Source organism: Ursus maritimus, unplaced genomic scaffold, assembly GCF_017311325.1.
Source record: "Ursus maritimus isolate PB19 unplaced genomic scaffold, ASM1731132v1 scaffold_13, whole genome shotgun sequence".
NCBI classification, from domain to species: Eukaryota; Metazoa; Chordata; class Mammalia; order Carnivora; family Ursidae; genus Ursus; species Ursus maritimus.
Window position 1 is genome coordinate 56,871,235 of NW_024423675.1, and position 23,925 is coordinate 56,895,159.

At 35.7% G+C, this 23,925-nt stretch overlaps 2 protein-coding genes across 4 annotated transcripts in view; both read right to left on the reverse strand.

Moving 5' to 3' along the window:
* Nucleotides 1-3,409: 3,409 nt before the first annotated feature.
* MTRF1L (mitochondrial translation release factor 1 like) lies at nt 3,410-15,106 on the reverse strand. Of its 3 annotated transcripts, none has more exons than XM_008688535.2 (7): nt 14,709-15,088; nt 10,278-10,357; nt 8,192-8,375; nt 7,541-7,704; nt 6,030-6,147; nt 4,586-4,722; nt 3,410-3,787 (listed from the first exon to the last, which is right to left on the reverse strand). In XM_008688535.2, exons 1-7 carry the CDS (start codon nt 14,965-14,967, stop codon nt 3,587-3,589), a joined length of 1,143 nt encoding a protein of 380 aa, XP_008686757.2. In that variant the 5' UTR covers nt 14,968-15,088; the 3' UTR covers nt 3,410-3,586. The 3 variants fall into 3 exon arrangements, with proteins under 3 accessions (XP_008686757.2, XP_008686758.2, XP_008686759.2); XM_008688536.2 differs by lacking the exon at nt 3,410-3,787 and adding an exon at nt 5,784-5,898 and having other exon boundaries at nt 4,590-4,811; nt 14,709-15,106; XM_008688537.2 differs by lacking the exon at nt 3,410-3,787 and having other exon boundaries at nt 4,590-4,811; nt 14,709-15,100.
* A 6,724-nt stretch (nt 15,107-21,830) lies between these two features.
* Nucleotides 21,831-23,925, reverse strand: part of RGS17 (regulator of G protein signaling 17) — a 93,470-nt gene continuing 91,375 nt past the window's right edge. Inside the window, exon 5 of the mRNA XM_008688534.2 lies at nt 21,831-23,527. Coding sequence (XP_008686756.1) covers nt 23,339-23,527 — 189 coding nt within the window. The 3' untranslated portion in view covers nt 21,831-23,338. The remainder of the gene's footprint in view (nt 23,528-23,925) is intronic.

Genomic DNA, 23,925 nt, shown 5'->3' on the forward strand with positions numbered 1-23,925 from the left:
GAGGGCAGCATAAGCAACGGCAGGTAGGAGCAACAATGGGTGGCTTATAATGAAGATAACCTATAGATGCGTTGTCTGTGTAGACAGCTGCAAATTCCAGGGTCCTTAAAACATTTGACATAGGGTTCCAGTAGGCTTCATGCCAAGACTGTGTTGCTCTACTCTTACCTTTCCCTAGGTTCCAAAAATTACATTTGTTAATCTAGGAGTAACTAATTTGGTGAGTGAAGTGGAAGCCAATGTCAGTTCACAGACCAGAATCTGCCAATTACGCTGCACATGTTCATAATACAACTGATACATATCTTAAACTTATATTGTTAGAATTACCTAGGTACTATGATGATTTCTCACCAGCTGTGATGTTCTAATGGACAGGAAGTTTAAAAAATGATCCAAAGCTCTTTTCCACCTTCATTAGTACAGCTATTACACCTTTTCCCGTGGGGCTGGGAATGGGGGAGTGGAGATGGATAAGGGGGGAAATAACTAAATTTTCAATAGCTTCTCTTGTTTACAGAATGAAATCCAATATTCGAGACCCGTCATAATCTTAATCCAACTTTTCTAATTATTACCTATTAGAAGAGGTCAAGAGAAACTAAGTAATAGTACATTGTAATATTTAGTAACATGGAGACATGTCCTTTTCATTCAAAAAGGAAACCAAAAGAAACAAACTGGGAGATGCAGGTTTGCATGGGCCTTTTGCAGGACGGAATATGGTCTAATGAACAGGTCTTGCTATATTCTTGAGTTGTGTAGGTCACTGAAAGCCATTTTCATCAAATGTTCTAGTGAAGATAGAGTGCATTTCATGAGCAGAGTGTTACAAGGGAGAGGGATTTTTCCCACAATTCTCTGATGTACTTGATAATCTTTGACCAGCTTTAAAATTCTAAGAATAAATTAGCAAGATAAAATTACTCTGAAAGTTAGCATGTTAGGTCTCTAATGGAAATTAGGCTAATTAATACAGGTTGACACATGAAACACATTAGCCCACAATAATACAGTTTTAAATTTATGTAGTATATATGCTTACAAGGATTCATATTACTGTAGATTCCAACAAATAGAGAAAGGCATGCAGTTTGGGAGTTAACTAAATGTCTTGTAATTCTTTAACACTTTAGTCATGTAGCCTTAATTAAATCATTTTACTTTGTTGTAACTACTATAAATTTAACATTTATTCATTATCTACCAGGTAGAGCTCTTCTCATAATTGTAGTCCTTTGTATATCTCATGTTTTCAAAAACTTGAGTCAGCAGTTCCAACTTTTCTCACTTCTTTATGGGATAATGGGCTTTTCCTTTAGTTCTTTAATTTCTTCTTTTCCTATCCCCTTCCCCTCCTCCTTCCTTTTCTCCTTCCCTTCTCCCTTTCCCTTCCCTTCCCTAGTTAAACTAGTTGAATTTACTACTCTTCCTTGTTGTGAAGGAGCACACACACACCCTGGGAGAACAATGGGGTGTCTCCTGTTTATCAAGTACAGTAAGTACTTAAGTACTCAGTGTTGCCCTCAACACCAAGAGGTCTTTTACAGCTGTGCAGCCTCAAGCAGACATTCCCAGGCTTCCTTCCCCTTTAGGCCCCAGTTCTCTGGAGTCTGTCTTCTCACAAAAGAGCTAATCATAACCAGAAATTCCATGGTAAATAAGAGCCACTGAACTTCTTTTAAATCTGATGAAAAAATACTGATAAAGATTATGCCGATTCAGCTTTAAGCTCACTTTAAACAATAATTCTCCTTTCACAAATGTGAAGTCATTTGTCTCATCTGTCAGTGTATTTTAGAGAATCTAATACATCTCAGCACATCAGTGCATTCAAACCTGACTTATTTAGTATACATTTTCATGAGGAAAGGGAGTATGCGAAACTAGCTGAGTCTTAAGCTCTAACTTCCGGTTTGTAGGAAGTACTGGGACTTGAGGAACAAGTTAAATGACACCATTGTAGCCTGATCTTCTGAAATGAAAATTCAGTGCAAGGTCATGGAAAAAAGGGGTGGCAGCTGGCAGGGCTGTTCTAGACTTAAACAATGTAACCACCAGATTCCATGTGTGATTCTTAGTTGGGGCCTGGTCTGAAGAAGCCAGTTAAGGCATGTGGGGAGAATTTGAGGGTATTTGAATTGGGTACTTGGAAGACACTTCAAGACATTAGGGAATTACTGTTAATTTCGTGTGATAGTAAATGATTACGGAAAATAATGTCCTTATTTTTAACAATGCAAGTGGAAATATTTTAAAATATTTTTAACTTCTAACATCAAGAAAATATGAAAACATATCAATTATTGAAATTAGGTAATGCATATGGGTGTTTGTGCTAGTTACCAAATTGTTGCCTCTTGGCAACAAATTTACCCATCATTGCCCTACTTTGTGATACCACAGCTGGACCTGTCCTTTGGTACCATGTTAAGCTTTGTCAGTAGGGGGTGGTGGAGGGACATGTAGGAGGAAGGGGCTTCTCTTCTTGTTTCTCAGGGTGTTCCTGGATCATGTGTTAACAGGGTGCCAAGATATTTAGTCCACATTACTCTGGATGTTTCTCAAGGGTGTTTTTGGATGAAATTAACATTTAAATCAGTGAACTTTTGAGTAAAGCAGAATGCCCTTCATAATGTGGATGGTTTCATCCAAACAGTTGAAGGCCTGAAGAAGACTGGCCTCCCCTGAGCAAGAGAGAATTCTCCAAGCAGACTGCTTTTGGATTAGAACTGCAGCATCAGTTCCCCTGACTCTCCAGTCGGCTTGGTCTCATTGCAGATTTTTGGACTTGTCAGCCTCCATAAGTCATATCTGCCAATTCCTCCTAATAAGTCTCACATGCATCCTATTGATTCTGTTTCTCTAGAGAATCCTGACTAATGCAGATACAAACTGATGCTTAACCCTCCAGCAAGTTTTGCTGACACGCTGGTGGGAGGCTGCTTGCTTACCATTCCACAGGGTTTAAGGTTCTGTTTGCAAGGCCTGATCTACCACCACCTGCAGACCAGCTCTGGCCCAGGGCAGCCCAGGGCACTTTTCTGTTAAGTAGGCCAAAGCCATGCTCTCTCCCCTTCCAAAGGTGTTCTTCCTTTGGGTACTCTTTCTCAGTCCTAGTGTATGAGTTTGCTCTTATCCCCTAATAGCTTATCCTGTTATCAGTTAAAAATTCTTTGTTACCAAAATTATCCCTGTTCAAATTCATGGTATGGTTTCTGTTTCTTACTTGGACTTTGACTAATATAGTATTTATTATCATATTACTATTATTTTATGTTTGAGGTTTTTCATTAGTTAAACCAAATTTGTGATCATTTATTAAACATTTTACATAAAACAAAGTACTGTTTTTGTTTGTGTAGTTCTCATAGGAAGAGTCCAAAATATATAACCAGAGTCATGATTGTATTGTGTATTTTTTTACTGATACACTGAGAAGATTTATATAAATTATGTCTTAAAAATACACACATTACTTACAGCTGACTTAACTCATGTTTTTTTAAGAGAATACTAGTGAGTATTTACACACAATGTAATTTGTAAATTTTCATAAGCTGTAAAAGTCTCATAATAAATTGATTTAAGCTTTTTTGGAAATAATTTCTACTAAAGATTCATAATCAGCATAGTCCTTCAAGGACTGTACAAGTTCATCCAATAGATACTCCCCTTGCATAAAAGTTTCAAGATCATGAAGTGACTTGTTTATTCTGTGATCTGTGACCCGGTTCTGTGGAAAATTGTATGTTCTTATTTTCTCTGACCTTCCTTTAGTTCCAACCTATATAAAAAGATATGAGATACAGTTAGATATAGGTTTAGGCAACTAAACCTATAAATTTAACTTACCTGGAGATTAAGCTCTGGATTTATAATTTGAAACACAATGTAAGAACCAAGTTTTAAACATTCTGAATCCTCAAATAACACAGGAACATAATAGAAAAAGAAAGAATACTGGCATTAAAGGCTGACAAATTTGTAGCATTTGATCCTCCTGCTGCCATTTCAATGCTCTATGACTTCAGGCACTTATTTCAATTTTAAACTTTAGTTTCCATATCCATAAAATACAAACAAATAATACCTACCACACCCTGATGATGTATACATACAACCTAGCACAGAGATGGTATTCAAATGGTAGCTAAATATATATACATATGTAAGATCTCTGTGAATTAATCTGATCATTTTCAGTGATGACACAGTGATAAATTCCCATAAGAAAAAATTAATAAAGGGCTTTGTAATTATAAAATCAAATACCAAACAGGAAGAAAGTAAGTTCAATTTGCTTTCCAACTTCCATAACTTTCAAAGGATTAAAAAATGGGGAGTATCATTTTTTAGTATCCTTTTTTAGTAACTTTGATTAAAAGTCTGAAAGAAACAAGCCCTTGAATATAGAAACCAGGGCAGAGATTTAAAATTACTACAAAGCAAATATAACCCTAGGTTGAGCTACTTGAACTCTTTCCTTATTTTAACCAATACACTGAAACAATTTTAACATGTATAAAAACTGGGTTATCTAAAAATATTTTTATCCTTCAGAACATCTTAAATCCAGTTTTACCTGAATCTTTCTAGCACTGTATCTTTTACTTGTTTCTTCTTCTAGATACATGCTGTACAGTTTTGCACGTAGCTTTTTCATAGCCATCTCTCTGTTTTTCAGTTGAGATCTCTCTTGTTGGCATTCAGAAACAACACCTGAATAGTGTTATGAGAATTATTAAAGAGTTTTAATAGGAAAATCTTCATTTATTATCAAGGAATACTCCTTTTCCTTTGTCTTCTTCCTTTATGAGGAGAAAAAACAACTCTAATAAAAAAGGCAGACTATTAACAACTTTTATAGAGTTCTCAGAAAACTAAAAATTGAAGCTTGAGCTACAGTGCAAAATTCATTCATATTGAAGGCAGACATACTGAGCAATAAGCACTAATCATTTAATATGGATTATTTTCCCATACCCTTAGCTAGCCACCGTAATTTTTAAAATAATTATTCATCACAGAACAAAGTTAATCCTACTACCAGAGATAGTCACTATTCATATTTTAATGAGGATTTTCATCCATTTTTTTCCTACTCCTGTTTACATACTATGTATTACATAGACATCATCCCAAAAGTTTAACTCAAGGATTTCCTTGTATTTCAAAAAACAAAAACCTATCAGTCTGCTCCTGTAAACCACTGCTGATCCATGGGAATTATCCTTCTTTGAGACTGGTCACAGTAAGAGATTCTTGTATTCTTTCTAGGTAACTGAGGTTTGCTATCCATATGCTTTATCACATGTAAATCACTGCAGTGAAGACTGTAAAGCACACTTAGTTCTCCCTGATAGTATACTGAAGACTTGAGAAATATTTAGATATAGCTCCATTGGCCATCTACAGTCAGAACTGCTGGAGGTTTGTGGGTGGACTTCATGGAGAAGCAGGCCTGGAAGTTAAGTGCAGCACTTTGCAGGTGAGCATGTTTCTGGGGAGTGAATCTAAGCTTTCATTTTCTCAAAGGAGTCCATGTCCTCCTCCCTTCAAAGAAGGCTTAGAAACAGTGATTTAGAGCATTTTCTGATAAAGAAGAACCCATGATAATGACTTCATTCTGAGGATTATTTATTTATTAAGTAGGCTTCACACCAACAGGGGGCTTGAACTCACAACCCTGAGATCAAGAGTCACATGCTCTACCTGAGCCAGCCAGACACCCCGGATTTTCTAATAGTGATATTTACTAAGTATAAGCTTCAGGAAGCTACCTGAAAGGACTATCCACACCTTTTCTTCATGGTCACCAGTATAGAAATTCTCTGGGCTTAGATCCCTCCGTCTTCCTGGCTTTGCATTTATCTTGCAGAGTTTCATTTAATGATTCTAAATAAAGTATTTAATAATAATTCTTAGTAGTATATATTCTGGTAATTGAGGATCTATCACAGTGGAAAATTAGTCACGTTATTCAGAATTTGATTTCAAAGTTTTATGTTGAAGGGATAAGTGTGTACCTGTTGGAAGATGAACTATCCGGACAGCACTGTCTGTGGTATTTACATGCTGTCCTCCAGCTCCACTGGCTCGCTTAGTATCAATTCGCAAATCTTTCGGGTTAATCACCAGATTAATCTATACACAAGAGGAAATACTGGGATTTAAAAATATCAGATGTATATGAACTGTTCAAAGGCAAGAACTATCCGTTTACAAATACATGTCACATATAGAATTAGTATGAGATTAAGATGGTTTAGTTTTAAGAATATAAAGTAGCTGGAAGGACACCATTTTTAAAACGTCTATCTTTTAGAAGAGTGGTGGATCAAAATACAATACAAAACAAAAACAAGCCCACGAAATCCTCAAAAACTAGACTTCTCTAAATTACTCTCCCTTATCACATGAACAGAAGAACTTAGTTAATATTAGAAATGGGAATATAGGAACTAATGTGAGCTTTTGTGGATTATTTCTGAGTTCAAAAGACTTAACACGGGAAAAAAAAAATGCTAGCTTAAGAACTATGGGAAGGCTTATTTTGTTTAATTTTTTTTAAAGGTTTTATTTATTTATTTGACAGAGATAGAGACAGCCAACAAGAGAGGAAACACAAGCAGGGGGAGTGGGAGGAGCCCGCAGGCTTCCAGCGGAGGAGCCCGATGTGGGGCTCGATCCCAGTATGCTGGGATCACGCCCTGAGCCGAAGGCAGACGCTTAACGACTAAGCCGCCCAGGCGCCCCAATTTTGTTTAATTTTAAATAAAGGAGGACTTAAGCATATGTGGAGGCAGAGGAGAGGCATATGGAAATGGCACAGGGCAAAGCCAAGAAGTCATACACTGGGATCCGACATCAGCATGATGCTGGGAGTCACCGTCTAGAGCACTAGATTTAAAAACCTCTGTTTCATGAACAGCTGTGGACCCTCTGTGACATGTCTGCAACCCTGGCAGCAGGTTTCCTATCATTCATAGGCCCTCAGTGTCTCCCTACGTGGCTCCTTCGTATGGTTGCTAGAAGCGTTAAATATGGACTTCAGCCCATCTTTTCCTGGAAACTACTTTTGTCTCCAATTTTAGTGTGATTGGGTTATGAAGCAGCAATTCTGTTAAGCAGTTAGTTACCCTTGTTAAAACAGGATTCTTACTATTAACACTCTGGGACAGTCAGACAAAGCAAAAATTGTTATGAAAGTAATTAGTATTAAACCCTATTTAAAGTAGGTTAATGTTTCTCCTATAGAGATGATCTCAGAATAGCTACTGTAAGCTTAGTGGTGGAGAAAAATTAATAAGTAGTGCAACATTAGGTTCTTTATACATCTTTAATTGTTACCATCTATTGTGAAATCATACTTTCTGGACCTAGGTAAGAGATTCTCCAAAAAACCCAAAATACGAGAGGAAGGCCAAAGGATAAGAAATTTAGTACTGAATTATCAGTTCAGTAAAGTGAGTTGTTACTCTGGGGGCAAAGCACTGTGCTGGGCCCAGGATTCCAAGGAGAGACAGTGACGCCTTACCTCAGTTGGCTGGGGTAAGATTGCTACAGTCATGGTGCTAGTATGGATGCGGCCTTGCTTCTCTGTCTTTGGCACTCTTTGTACTCTGTGCACACCGCCTTCAAATTTCATGTGCTTATAGGCTTCTAAACCCCCAATGCTGGCAGATGCATGTCTAAGGCCACCTTGAAAATATCGGAAAATGGAATTATTATTCTTGTGATTTATAAACAATTAACAAAACTTTCACCATCTTGAAATATATTTAAAAGAGCTACGAAACAAGAGAAGCATACAGAATGTAAAACATTGAAAAACCTTAGCAAGTCCATGATATTCAGTGTTTTAATATTTAATAGCTTTATTGCTAATAAACACTAAAAGCATTTATGGTATTAATGAACTGATTTAATAACATGTCTAAAAGACCACTTTTAAAAGATTATTAATCATTCAATGGTGAGTAGTGAATGACTAACATTTTATAGGCCTCTTCAAAATTGGTATATTTGCATTCAAAATTATTAAGTAAATAATGAGCATAAAATCAGGTAAGCTTCCTTATCAATAAATTCTAAAGAATAGTCATGGTCTTTCCAACCCTTCTCCTAGGACACATGTAGATAAACTAAATTTGTACTTTTCCCAAAACGAAGTAAACAGTTTACTGACCTATTTCACTTGGAAAATATTCCAGGGTTTCAAAATGCCATCTTTTAAATGCAGCATATTGCTGATACATATCAAACATCTCTGAAGTAAACAACATTGCCTCCTGACCCCCAACTCCTGCAGTTACCTCCAGGATCAAATCATTTGCATCTGTTTCTTCTGAGGGAACCAAAAGTAAGATAATCTGTAAATACAAAAATATCACCCCTCCTATAATTAGGAATTATTTAAAACTTAACAAGAAATAAAACTAAATGATTAGATGCAGGATTTTAAATATTCAATTTACTTAAAGTTTCTCTAAGCAAACAATATTGCTGATTGCTCTTCGAGTATCTTGCCAATAAGAACCATATAGTACTGCATAACTTCTATAAAACATTAGTTGTAACAACTGTATTATAAATGCTGTAAGGTCCAGCTGAAACTTACATTGCATTGCATTGTTTTGTTTCTTTTTGGTGTTCATGTATAATTTTATGTCAGTTCTCTATTCAGTGAATAATTAAGAGTTTGTTGTGAGTAGGACACTATATTGTGTGTAGAATGCAAAAGAAGATTCTAACTCTATCCTTTTGAAATCTATAGCCTAGTACAGCAGAAAAGAAAAAACAACTCAAATTGTATCTTTTTCAGCTTCTTTAATTTGGAAGAGAAATTTGTAATTTTGGAACTGAAAAGACTCTAAAAATGATATATCTTCTGGTCCACTTCCCTCATTTTACATGTAAAGGAGAATGAGGTTAACAGAGACTAAATGACTTGCTAAAGGGGAAAGTGTTTGTAGGCAAAGCAGGCATGAGAATGCAAATCTTCCTGCCCCGATCAGTCCTCCTTATGCTAGGATATATCTTTCACCCTTCAGTATGTACTAATTCAGGGGACACAGAATAAAACTTGCTTAGGTGAATTAAGTAAGAAAAGGTACCAACATTTACTGGTCCCTTAATATATGACAGGCACTCTGCTAAGCATTTTGTATACTTTAATTCTTAAATCAATCTTGGGAAGATTTTAACAGATCTACTTAAGATGTGAAAACTGAGTTTTAACCAAGCATAGTTTAGTTGAGTAATCTAGCCCCCAAAAACATACTACTAGAAAGTGGAAGAACTAGAACTTGAACCCAGATCTGCCTGAATTTTGAAATATCACACTTCATGTTGGTTGGGACTTATAGTTGTTACTACTTTTCCATCTCTCTAGCCTATGCCAATACAACATGATCATTCAAATCCTGAGTAAATGATTGAATTTATATGTTTGTTAATTACTAGTCAATGAACAGAAACCTTCAATACGTATGACCTTTTATTTCACAAAAAATTAGAAAATGGGTAGAAGGCAAGTTACGTCAGACTTTTCACTTCATAGTGGAACTTTCCCTCTGGAATGGGTGGTAAGGACATTAACTTTTGATGAGTCCATATTTGACTAGATAAAAGACAGAATCTTTAAATTAAGCTCCTCCTTCTCTGGGCTCCTTCCTTACCTTGCCACGTCCTTTTACTCATATCCTCAGACATAACTATTGTAAATCTTCAAGCTCTGGTTTCCAGAATGAGCAAAGAGTGGTTCTAATTTAATATAATGGTTACTCTTCATCTAATGCCTATCAATTCTCCTAGATATAAAACCAAAGTCCTACAATTCAGTTCTAAAAGCCCAGGAGCCCTCTCTAGGTCTGGCACTCTAATGGTGCCAGAGACACAAAGGTAAAGAAATATTCCTGCTGCCAAGGAGCTCACCATCTACCACTGCTCCATAACCTCTTTACCCATCATGTACCCCCACCCTCACCTCTCTTAAAAAACCGAAAGGGGCAGAAATATAATACTGGTATTTATTTCATTGCTTTTCTGAAAAATCCTGTCAATGTGATAGTCACCTTTTTTTCCACAGCTCTCCAATCCTTTTGGTAAGATAAAAATAGCACCACATGGAGTATGCTTTTTCCTGCTTTAAAAAAGTTTATAATTCTAAGTACTAATAAGCTACTTAGTTCTTGAGTTGTTTTTATAAACTTCTAATAAAATTCATTAGACGTAATAGCAGAAATGCTTTATTCTTTGCACAGATACCATACCTGATGCTTCAACTGAGTGATTTCTTCTTGACATGAGGTTATTTCATTCTCTGCAAGTTTCCTTAAGTCTTCATTTTCATCTGCGAAAATAAAGCAGTAGGTTAAGTTTTCCTTAATGTCAAATTGCCAACAGAATTTCAGGTCATTATTTTATTATTATTGCAGCTGAAGGGAAAAATAAAATGTCTTTCTTGTCCTTTTAATAACTGCCATTAATTAAAAGTAGCATTTTATGCATTAGTTTTTATTAGCATGTAACTTAAAATGTTTTTCCTGATGACAGAATTATAAGTAAAATAAAAATAAGAATCTACAAAAAAATAAAGAAGCTATTAACTATTCTATAATTCTACCTCCATGAAATATTCATATTAACAAATAAATGCTTTTAGTTTTCCAACTTAGACTATACACTAACAAATACATTGAGTAGTTAAACCAGAAGGGGAATAGAAGATTCCATCAGTTAAACCACAACTGAATTAAAAAACAGAAAGTTATTTATTGTCTCTTTAACAAATATTTCATTAATATAAAATAAATATCGATCCAAGCATTTAGATCCTGCCTCATGTTCACAGTATTCCCCCCGCAACTCGCTTTACTCTCTTACTTCGAGTTTTCATTTTTACCTTACAAAATATACCTTCTCATCCCTCTATCCTAAGGACAACATGCAACCTACAGAAAGGAGAGAAGAGAAATTTTTTTAGCTCTTACACATAGCTCTCTTTGTTGAGCTCACTTTGGTGGAAGATCGGACTGTTCCAAAGTATCAGTTTGTATGTTTGTTCATTTATGAAGATCCAACTATGCTGGGAATTAGAGATAATAATATGTAAGACCTGCTCTCAAGGCAGGGTTTTAGATAATTTTAGTTTCTTTCTATTTTTCTAGGGGAGAAAAACTCACAAAGGGTAACAACCTAAAATACTAGGTGATTAAATATTAAAATGGTAGCACACTAAAAGATTGTTTTGTGTTTATTTTGGGGATGGGCAGAAAACAGAAAGAAGCATTAACTCAAGGAGAGGTAACAACACAAACAGTGAGATAAGCAACAATGGGAAGTGTTGGTGGAAAGGCAGGAAATTATTCTGGCAAGAATTTGGCACGGAAGATATTTTGTGAAATGGCAAATGTGTTGAAGTGGAAAAATGAATTCTAGTCCTAGTTCAACCACTAAGGTTCTCTTAGGCCAACATATACAATTTCTCTGAGTCTCCATTATCTTGAGAAAAATGAAGGAGCTGGGCTGGATGACCTCTAAGGTGCCCTTCAATTCTGAAATGCAGTTCTTCTATAAGGCTAAGGAGATTGGAATTAAAGTCTAGAAGTAATTTAATTTTAATACTGCATTTTATTTATTAACCCAGTATACCCAAAACATTATCATTTCAACATGTACTTTAAAAATATTAAAAATTATTTTTCATATTAGGTCTTTGAAATCTGTTATTTTATCCTTATAGTAATCTCAATATAGCTACATTACAGGTGCTCATCAGCCATATGTGGCTAATGGCTCTAGAGGGTTTAAACTGAGTAGTTATTCCTAGGCAATGGAAATACACTAGTTTTTTCTCAATCAGTATTACTAATCAACATGTTTACTAGGCACCTATCACAGGTAAAAGGGTCTTTTTCTCTTCAACCTTTCACGTACCCACTTGTCACGCCCTCTTTTCCTACCCAAACTTCTGGAGATTAAATGCCATGTTTATTATTTCTCTTGTTAATTCTCATTTACTTCTCAATTTCTTACACTGGATTTCATCATTTTAATAACACCATTTTTATTAAAATCACCCATGACGAAATTGCCAAATCTAAATGCTTATTTCAGTGTGAGCTGAAAAGGTGAGCTCCTTTTAAGTCAGGTATCAACAATTCCTTACTTGAAATTTTAGTTGGTTTTTATGGCTTCATTTACCTTGTTCAACGTCCCAAAGGTCTGCCTGTTCTTTCTTGATCTTTTATAACTTCCTCCTCTGCTTGCTCCTCAAATACTATGCATTTCTGCCTTTGTTAGTGTCTTATTTCTATCTCTACAAATTCTTCCTGAGTACTCTCATCTGCTTCCAAGCTTTACTTTATCAAGTATATGCTGAGAGTTCTCATATGATTATTCAGGCTCAGTTTTTCTCCTAAGCCAGTTTTTTTCTCCTAGACCATGAGCTTTATCTGAATTTCTTTATCTGAATGTCCTCTTAGGTACTCCTAGTTTAATATGGCTGCCTGCTCAGTGCAAAACATCTTTCTCCTAAAATTTACCCAACTTTTATACTCACATCTTAATTAACAGTACCACTCATATTCTGAACCCAGAAGCTTAAGATTTTTTCTTAGAATTCTGGCTCTTCTTCACCCTTCTCAGGACATAAGCCCCCAAATCCAGACTATTAGAACGTCTTGTTAGTGAGGTCCCTGCCTACCACCACCTCTTCCTTGGACTGTTTTAACAGTCTGCTCACTAGCCTGTCAGCCCCTGGGATCCCTGGAGAACACTCCCAATCCATCCTCAACACTGAGGCCAACATTAATTTTTCTTTAAAAAGATGTCACTTCTCTGCTTAAAAACATGTGCTAACTTCCCACAGTCTGTAAGAACAAATCCAGTTTCTTTGTCAGGAAGGGTTCTTAACTGTCTTTCTGGTTTCAAGTTTCTATTACATTATTGACAACCCACACCTACTCTACGCTCCTGCTATATTCTAATCTTCCAATTTGGTACTTTCTTCTTGGGGGTCACCTCTGCCTTCAGTCTCCTCTTGCGCTGTCGGGCAACCTCCTATATTTCCTTCAAGATTCATTTAAATGCCACCTTTTGCTTTTTATAACATTGCTCTTTATTGCAGAAATTAAAATAAGCACTTATCCACTTATATTTTTACCTCTTAAACATTGCTGCTCTTCACTAGGCTGTAAGCTAAAGAGTAGTTCCATATTTTTCCGGTAATTAGTGGTGTCTGACATAAAGTAAGAACTCAGGAGTTGCTGAATGACATTTTCTATCGTTATATAAAGGTGAGTTGTGTTCTGCCAGTAACAATTTTCTAACATTCTGTTTACTTCTCTGCAGCTTGATTTTTAAAATATTTAAACCTTAAATCCTCTTGATTTTTAAACTTGGCCTAAGCTATGAAACCAGTTTAATTTTTCCCAAAAATATTTTTCCCAATATGGTTAATTAATTCTTTTTTTCACTTCTGGGCATCTACTTTTGCTCTTAAGTCACTTAATTTAGATGCTTCTTAACTCTCTATTGCATTAGTTTTCTGTTTTCCATGGCATCTGCAATCTCGTTCCAGGTTGACTTCGAAACTACCACAAATCAAGCTTTTTAAGCAAGAAAGCCATTTCTGTCATTCACTCCCCAAATGAAAACGTCCACTGGCTCCCTCTGCCAACAGGATAAAATCAACCTTTTTAGATTAGTATTTCACACCCCCACCCTTATAAAATGTTTCAACCTGCCACTCTCCATAACCTTTCCTCTTCCTTGGTTAACAGACTACAGTGATTAAAACCATAAGATTTGGAGTCAGTCCAATCCAAACTCCATTCCTTAAAAGCTGTTTAGTCTGAGCAGTTATTTTACCTCTATGCCTCATGTTCCTCTTCTAGAACATGAAGCTAATAGCACCTACTTCATAGTTTGATATGTGACTGGATGAGTTAATACATAAAAATAGTTAAGCAAAGCCTAGAGTATGGTAAAAGATCAGTAAAGTTTAAACTACTATTAATATCCTCTAAGAGTGGACCTTTATCCCTGCACAAGGCCTTTCCAACAAGTTCTTGCTCTCCCTAGGTGTCTGTTCAGATATCTGTTCTCACTTTTCAGCTGTAATACGAATTTTCTCTCCCTGAATACACTTTGACGCTCTCTAGAGCCATGCTAGCCAAAGTGCGGTCCACGGGAGCTTGTAGAAATGCAGAAACTTACGACCCATCCATGTTTGAATGCACACTAAATCACTGAGGTAACTTGTTAAAAACGCCTATTTCTAGGTCTCAGATTCTGAGTCCAAAGTTTGGCTTTAGCAGGCACCTCTCTAGGCACTATCGCAGGTCTCTTTGCCAACTCTGAGAAACACTGCTCTCAAGCCCGTAACAAACAGTCCCTTACTTGTCCTTGGTGAGCTAACTAACGATCTTCTGCCAGACAGGAGGCAATCAATAAACTTAAATTCTGTAAAAGGGGGCGGAGCATTGTATCAAGGGAACAGAAGGTTCAAACTGGAATGGATGGGATGAGAATGCACACAACGAGGGCTTGACCTCTGATCCAAACCAAAACGGGTTGCAACCGAGTAAAGAACTTCTAACTCGGGGAGGTGTGAACACCTGACCAGCGGCAGACTGGGGAAAGCAAACGGAGAGTCAAGAATCTGCTTTGAATCCCGTTTCCCTGGGCCCGGCCCTCACCGTGTAGCAAGTGCTCGGTCTCCTGCAGCTCCTGCTCCTTCTCGCTTAGCAGTTTGGCCGCCGCCAGCAGCTCAGACCCCCTGACCTGCAACTGGGCTTCAGATCCTGCCTGGCGCTCCAGGAAGGTCCGCAAGAGCCCGCCGCGGGCGAACAGCTCCTCCAGCGGTAGGCTACCGCAGTTTAGGTGCCGGCGGGCCGGGCTGACAACCTGACGGGCCCACAAGAACCGAGCAGCACTCCGCAGAAGCTGGGACCGCATAGCTAAACTGCAACCACCGAAGTCGACCAGAGCCGGAAGTTTCGGACAGCGAATCTCGCGACACTGTGCGGAGTTCGGAAACCTGCGAGAACTGACCGTGCCCAGCCCAGCGCACGCGCCAGTTTTAAAGGGCCTCTCGAAAGCCTCGGTGGGAACTTCCTGGCAAGCATTTAAACGCCGTATTATTCGCGGAGGCCAGAAGGGGGCGGAGCAGGAAGTGATCCGAGTGGGTCCGGGAGATCCCGGGCACATTTAGAAGCTGGGTGGGAAACGTCTTCTTGAATGTACCCCGGCGGTGTGGTGGGCAGGAAGCGGGATGCTGAAGGTTGCCACTCGGTTTTCTGATGTCGAGGACTTATTTCCCAAGCACTGAATGAGGATCTCGAGTACCGCAGTGGAGGGCAGTGTAGTTCGCTAGAGGGATTGAGGAGGACACAGCCACGGAAGTCCTCTCCAGTACCAGCCTGGCTTTTCGTCTCCAGGAGTGATTTGTAGGATGGTCATCGGTGTGTGTACGTGTGTTTGCTCCTCTTCCTTTTTCCCGCTCATGCCTCTTTTCGAAGCTGGGTAAGGCGCGTCTAAATGAGGACGAGACTAGTGTACTCGAAGGCAACCAGGAGAGTGATCTCCCCAAATCTGCTTTCCTGCCTTTATGTGCCACGAATTTACTTGCTTGCAAACGACTTCCTTCCTCACCGAGTCTCCTGCCCGTCCATTCTCACTCCGAGTTATCGTTATCTACTTTTAAAAGAGATTGAGTGATTCCCTGTTCCAATAAACCACAGCGCAGCAGAGCCTTCAGAGTCCCGCCTTTGGTAGCCCAACCTCCATCTCCCTCCAAAAACCTTGAGATAGCGGATTAGTGCCACGGTTACTGAGGTTTATTGGTATAACGCTTTGCATTTTTTCAAAAGAGCTTTTCACAACCCACCAGAGGGGTGGATATGAGGGTATAAATATAACCAAGACAGTCCTGGGAATGCCAGGGCTGACTCACTCTGGGAACTCCCACTGGTTTGCGCAGGGTGTACTAAATGTTTTCACTGTTGAGAGAGCTGAAATACTGAAAACTTGCAATTTGTTTTTTAAAGAATCAAATGGTAAATACGGGAGCCCTTGGCAAGGTTAAGTCATCCTTAAGTCGTCTAATCAAAACTACTGAGGTTAGGTATAAAATTCTCGTAAGATGAGCTTGCATTGTCTCTATTCATTCCTTACTAATGCAAAGTGGAGGAATGACTTGACTCTCCACATTATATAGAGCAAAAATAGGTTTTGCTACTTAAAAGCTCCAAATGATTACCTCAACTATTCGTTTCACTTTCCGTATTCAAGCCACACTACTTTGTAAAATTGTTTTTCTTTAAGATAGTGGTTGAAACCCATTTTATTTTAATTCTGATCCGAGTGTAGAACAGGAGTATCAGGTCGTTATTTATCCTTATTAGAATCAGCTATTTCGCAAGTCTACACTCTGAATTTTTTTAAACCATGGAAATGGGTGGGAGTCATTTGAACTCAGTATGATAAATCTCTAAGCTGAATTCTCAAGTCATTTCAAGAATATACTTTATTATTTATAAAAGGTGAAAAAATGTGAGCAGCAATAACTTTATGGAATGCTGTAGAGAATCCAGCCAGAAATTATTATATTCCCTAAGATGCATAAACAATTTAAGTAATGTAAGTTAGTGTACCTTTTACTCCTATAGTGTTACACCAATGAGGAAACAGTAACTTGTCTAAGGATACATTGGTGAATTCTTTATTAATTCAAAACATTTTTAAAAAGTGTAATGCATGTGCATTTTACAATAATATTTATAGGTTTCCACAATATAGTTTAATGAAAATAACTGTAGCTTGATTTACTTCGAAAACTCAAAACAAATAGTTTGAGACTTCTGAATTTCCTTACATTGTTGTCATGCTCAAATTCTATTATTACATATTGAAGATTCTAGCATTTTCAGGAAATCTACTATTTGTACATAGGTAAAATGATAAAATAGATTCTCAAGGATGGGGAAATAAAAACCCAAAACAACTTAAATTGGAGGAAAAATAATCTAGATTATCTATTCAATTTATAAGTACCTACAGTTATTCTGACATTGCAAAATAACCAAGCATGTGTCTCAAGTTGCATTCATGCATTCAAAACTCCTTTATGGTCCACTATTATTAGTGGACTACAAAATATGGATATAGATTATTGAGTACAATGAACATGGTAGCAAAAAATTGTACACATTCAAAATGATAAATTTTACAGAACCAAATACATTGAAATTAGTTTTTATATTTAGCAAACACCCTAAAATCATATACAAGAAGCTGTATTTATGACAAATAGGTTACAGCAAGGGGGAAAAAATCAAGTCTTTTACATTATTTCATTAATCAGTGTTCATTATTCTGTTGAGGGCAATATGGAAAAGCACTCAGCAAAATGATTACTGATTTAAATTACCTCTTATGACAATTAAAATAAGTCTTTACTATCCAAGGGATGTAGAGGATAAAGTAAAGATAGTTCAAGGGAAAAAATTCACTTTCACCTCCATTAAGTGAATATTCAAACTAACAGTTTTGGAGTTTTATTTTCCCACTACACTTTTCAGTTTATTGTATTTTCATCATGGTATTTGTTAGCAGTCATTTAATGGAACCTAATAACAGTGCTGAGGAATCTGCTTAGAATGTTTTTAGCCCAGCGTAAATGTCCAGTACGTTTACCTCTGATATGACCTCTTAATAATGTATTGCTTTACAGTGGTGAAACCTAATAAATACTACCCTCAACCAGATGATCAAGGTCAATATTAACAGTTTTAAGTCATGATGGTATATGTACCTCTGATATTATGTGATATAAATGCACTTTACCTCTGTGGTCTTCCAAAAACTGGTAACACCTGTCTAATCATGGGGAAAACATCAGACAAATTCCAATTAAGGGACATTTTACAAAGTACCAGACCAGTACTCTTCAATACTGTCAAGGTCATCAAAACCAAAAAAAAGTTTGAGAAACTGTTGCAACTAAGCGGAACTTAAGAAGACAGGATCGCTAAATGTTATGTGTATCTTGAATGAAATCCTGTAACAGAAAAAAGACATTAGGTAAAAGCTGAGGAAATCTGAATAAATCATAGCCTTAATGCATCAATATTGGTTCATTAGTTGTGACAAACATCACAATGGGTGTACAGTATATGGAACCTCTGTAGTATCTTTGCAATTTTTCTGTGAATCTAAAACTATTCTAAAATAAAAGGTTTATTATGTAGTGTTTAACGATTCACTAGTTGTGTATGACACATCAAAAACTAATGATGTATTATTTGTTGGCTAATTGAACATAATAAAAAAATGCAAATACTACTAAAATAAAAAAATAAAAAAATAAAAGGTTTAATGAAAAATTTTATGAACACCCAACTGTCTTTTATTCCTTAATTTTCATATTTTCATAGTAAAATTTTTTAAAAAATCATACCAGAATGCTTTCTATTCCATGCCAGTATCAGTGTTTTCTAATGGCCAGTCTCTCATAACTTAGTTGCAGCTTTATTTCCACATATTTATTTGGCAAATTATTTGATGTTTATATTCTTCCTGTCCTTGGGAATGTTGTCTTATTTCCTTTGGAAATAAAATTTTCAGATGATTTATTTTTTATTTATCTTATTTAAGCATTTACTTTAAGCCTACAATATTATGCACACATAGGCATACACACATCTATACACATATACTTGTGTATGTGTGTCATCGAAAGAAACATACTGCTTGGTTGTGGTTCAGTGTGATGTTTGTCAACTGAAAACTGAATCTGAATCATACTGAACACAGCAGTAACAGATTCATATAGTCCTCCACCTGAAAATAAGCGTGGTTGTATTTGTTTGATGAATAATTAAATCAGACTTTTAAAGTATGGTTTCTAAAGAATAGTGGCATTTAATTCATACATTCTTGAAATGGGAATAATTATTGAGCTGGAGAACTTTGATAAAGTAGTAATAATATATGTAAAACTTCATTCTTTCCATGTTGACTTCTTTGAATTCTCATGGCTACCCTGGAAATAAAGTATTCTATTCCCCATTTGAAGATGAGGAAGCAGGCTCAGAGAGGTTCCATATAGTATTTGCCCAAAGTCCCATGAGACAGATATGTAACTTGAATTCAAATTTATAAGTAAAGCCTGGTATTTGGTAACAATAGTATCAGTCTATACACCATCATGTGTGGCGAGGATACTATTAAGAACGTTGCAGGGAAGATCAGAAGCCAAGTTTTTGGTATCAGTTTTATTGATAAATATTTGCAGTTGTAACAAGTGAGGAATAACTAAAACTTTTACAGATTTAATACTGTTTTCTCAGGAGAACAAGCATGTTATATTGGTCAGAAATTTAAAAAGAACTGAAAAAAGCATGCAAATATAAATGTCTGCATAATATATTTGAAAATTAGGGTCAGAAGCTGTCAATATAAATACACAGGCAAAAAAGTTTTCTGGAACTGTCTTTACCACCTTTCAAAATAATTTGCCATTGCATAGAGCAGTTTTTAAAATTCATGTTTGATAGGGTTCTATCTATAGGCATTTTAGACCTAAGAAATTTTAGGTGGCTTTTGAAAGAGTTCTTATTTTCCTATTTTCTGATTGTATTTAAAATTTCTTCCTTCTATATTTACTCCTCAAAGCATCTGATATGTTGTATTTTTTGCAAATGTAACTTGTCACAATCACGATATGACATTTTTTCAATATGTTAAAAGTGTACAGAAAAAAATGGATACATTCAAAATTAAGGAAACTTTAAGTCAGCTTAATGGGGTGAAAATGTATTTTTGCCCCTAATATATAAACATTATTTACCTATTTCTATAGTCCTTTTGCAAAACTGAACTATCAGGTAAATATATGATATGCATTTCATTCTGTAAGTAAGAACCTAGGCAGCATTAAAGGATACTAATAAACACCCCATGCACCATGACCAAATATCAGAACTGGTCATCCTATGTACATATTTTAAGATTTTTTTTAAAAAAAGACCATATTATGGTCTTGATTTTTGCACTCCATAACATTGATATCAAAACTGTGTTTTGCTATTGTTGTTCATATGCCAGTGCACCCATTGTGCTTAGAGCTGCCCTATAACACTGTTGGAACATCTGTATTCCCTTTGAGTAACATAATAACAATTATCCAGAGTAAAGAAGAAGAAGCATCATCCATCCATTATTAGTGTGATCTATGTACAAGATCCATCTCTGAGTAAATCTGGCTCTCCAATTTAGTTGTATGTATTTATATATAATCTATACCCTCTACTTTTCTTTCCATGATAGACACCTCTGAATTTAGGCACTATAGAAAGAGCATTAATGTCTTTCTGTGTGCATTAGCAGATTCTAACAGTACACAAAGATATCCCGACAATCTAAAACACAAAGTGTACCTTCTAAAGTGCTAATTTGTCCCCAGGGAGGAATAGTTTCACTAGGAAAAATCAAATTCTACCATAACAAATATTGTGCTCTTGGAATGGTAGCATAGACACCAGCTGAGGGCTTTTCGTTTGTTTATTATAGCTCTGTAATTAGAACAGAAGGAGTTATACCATACTTTAAAAATCGGTAGAGTTGCAAATATACAGACGTACTCGTAGACAGAAACTTTAAACATTTTGAAATTAAATGAGAAACCTCCCCTCCCCCCCAATAGGACTTTAGCGCAGAAATGCTCACATATCATGGCTACTGACATCCGATGTGTAAATCTGCTCTAGAATCATTCTCAACCCAACTTCCTAATCAGGTTTCAAAAGGATACACTAACTTCAAAGTCTGTATTCTACCAATGCCCAGGTTAGAGATTAGGACTCTTTATAAGGGCCCTTATCTTTTACATTTGGTAAAATATTAAAGGTATTGTCAAACAGACAATTCATCTAATAGTCCAAAGTATCTTATAAAGATAACTTATGGCTAGCAGGTCACCATCATATATAGTAACAACAAGAATATAAAGTCTACATGTAAAAAGATTGATGCATGCAGTGTATCTTAGTATATTACATATTTTCTGGTCATGTGCACCAATTTATTGTGCCTCAAACATAGCAACAAGTATGATATTACAACATATATGTGAATACATCATAGAAGCATGATAAACTCAATTCTACTCAAGAAAAAATTAAATAATTTAGGAACAATAGAACTTCACAATAGAAGTGATGATTCTTGTAGGTTTTTCTTCACTCTTTCAGAAAAAAAATAGGACTTTTTGTAAACATCTTCATAGCTATCTTTTTTTCAACATATTACTGAAACCTATTATTCAAATAGGAAATATCTAATTGACATGGATAAAGTATGTCTTAACGCACTAACACTTTCAGACAAAAACAGGCATTTGTTAAAAGAAATGATTATTATAAATATTTTCTATCTTGTATTCTAACTACATTTTCATAAATAATGTATTTAAAAGTGCTGAATATGGTAGGATAGTCAGCAACGCCAGTGTAAACAGAACATTTTGTTTTCTACTCTGCAAACTTTTTTTAAATCCCATTTTGTCAAACACTGCAACAGTTAAAATATTTGCATAGGGAATAGGTATTAGCCCTTTTAACCATATCTCCTGAATTCTATATAAATTAGAAAATCAAATTCACTTAAAAAAACAATTCTTGAAATGTCTTAAGTTTTATGGAAAAAGAAACTTATGATGCCAACCTTTCAAGTAAAATAAATTTTAAAAAGAAAACCCCAAACTTGTTTATTTTAAAAATGTTTAATAAATTAAAAAATGAGAGGTAGTTAAAAAATGACAAAACCTATAATTTTAATATCATCCTTAATATAAGGCCAGTATTCTCAGTGGATATAAATATTTTTAAAACTTTCACTTTAGGTGACTCAATACTATATTTATTTTAAGTTAAAAAAATAGCCTCCAGGGGATAGTAATATTCAAATGTAACACCTTGATATAAATATGACACTGACTTTTCTGTGTGTGTGCATGATAGGACACTGTTTTCTTGAATGTCAAAAGTACATGTCAATATCAGGCAAGTATTCTGTCTTAAAGATTTAGTGGTGCTTATAAAAAATAATACGGCAGCTAGAAGATTTGAGCACTGTACTGCCTTTCAATTACGGATGAGTATTAATAGTTTGGTTTTAACATTTTTAAAATAAGTCATTCTGAAGATACTATGAAAACAGTTAAGGTCTGAAGTAGAGAATTATCTTCTTCATAACCCTTACAAAACTTCTCTTGGTTAAAAACTTAGCTTTTCATTGGATTTTGCTTTCAAGGAAAATATGCCACAGGACAGATGCTATTCATCAAAATGTTTTATGATGCTACATTTAGGCATTCCTTTATTAAATCCTTTTTTTTTATATTCCAAAACTAAGTTATCGAGCTTAGTATTTTTTTTTTCTTGCTAAAGTACATACTTTACACAACCGTTTCAGAACTGGAGAGCCAGTCTTTAATAAATTAATTACAGTATTGGACATCTGATATATACATAGATTTTCTTCTATTACAATTAAAAACAATTATCACTCTTTAATTTGTCATTGAGATAGAATAACTTCAAATTGTTTTGTGCTTTTTTTTCTCTTTTCTTCTTCTTATTATTTGTTGTTTATTTTTTTACATAGCAAACTATTCTGTAAAGAAAATGCCACAGTTTTGGCAGTGAACAACCAGAGGAATCCCCCAATAGGATGTCCCAACAAACAGAGATAAATAGCTCTTTTTCCATGTACAGAAATATTGGCTTCAAAATGAATGTACTGAACACAGCATATAGCATGTTGAATACCTCTGTTACAACTTAAAAGTTGGCTTTTTCTGTCTCAGAGTATATTTAAAAACGCAAACCACAGCCAATTTTTTTTGGCAATTATTTCTATAAGACCATATTGCACAAAAGTCCTTAAATACAGATATAAGTTATGCCATTGGATTAAATATTACAACAGCTACGTGGCAAATGAAGCAGTTTTACTTTGCACATGCAGTCTCTGGGGATACACTAGGAGACTGTTCATAGGACTACAAATACAGTTTGCTTGCAAGTAGAATGAGTGTCGGATAGAACAAACTTAATTTGGCAATTCATTGTTTGTATGTGGTATTTTCTCCAAACGTAACCAGGGTAACCTTGATAAAAATGGAGACAAAGACCATATGGTTGTATTTTCACAGTAGCCTGAGGAATGCTAAACTGTAGTTCTCCAGGAACTCAGTTTCTGGTGTTATTTAACTACTTTTATTTCCCCCCCCCAGCCCTCCAAAATGATTTTTTTTTAATGAAAATTAAGATTCAGAAGTAGAGCTGGCAGTACTTTCAACAAAGGACTTATAAATTTGAGAGTTCAAAAACCTTGGAAAAGAATCTCTGTGCATTAAGGTATATATCTGAAGTTGGGCATCTTCATACATGTGAGGGTTAGGATCCAACAGATTTCTATTGATCACCTCTCTAACTCGAGAATCGAGACTGACCTAAAAAGAAATAAGAGCAGATACATTAAATAAAAATTTTTTTCAAAAGATCTCAATTAAGTAAATATAGGTTTGTGACATTTCAGAGAAACTTCAAAGGGTTAAATCCAACTACCTAAAAATCTTGAGGTTACTTTTTTTTTTTTTTTTTGAGGTTACCTTTTCCAAGGCTACATCACCTTGCATAGTTTTCTTCCTCAAGAGTTGAACTAAAACAAACAAAAAATAACTTGTCTTTTAAACCAGAAATTTAGTTCACAGATATCCTGGCTTACTTGGATTTATCTTTTCTAGGCACTCAGGGGTTTTTGACCATTTCTATTCAAAGTTGAGGCACTGGAGAATTCTGTAGCCAGAAGACAAATTTATCTCCTCCTATTAGATAACCGCTGGGGTGA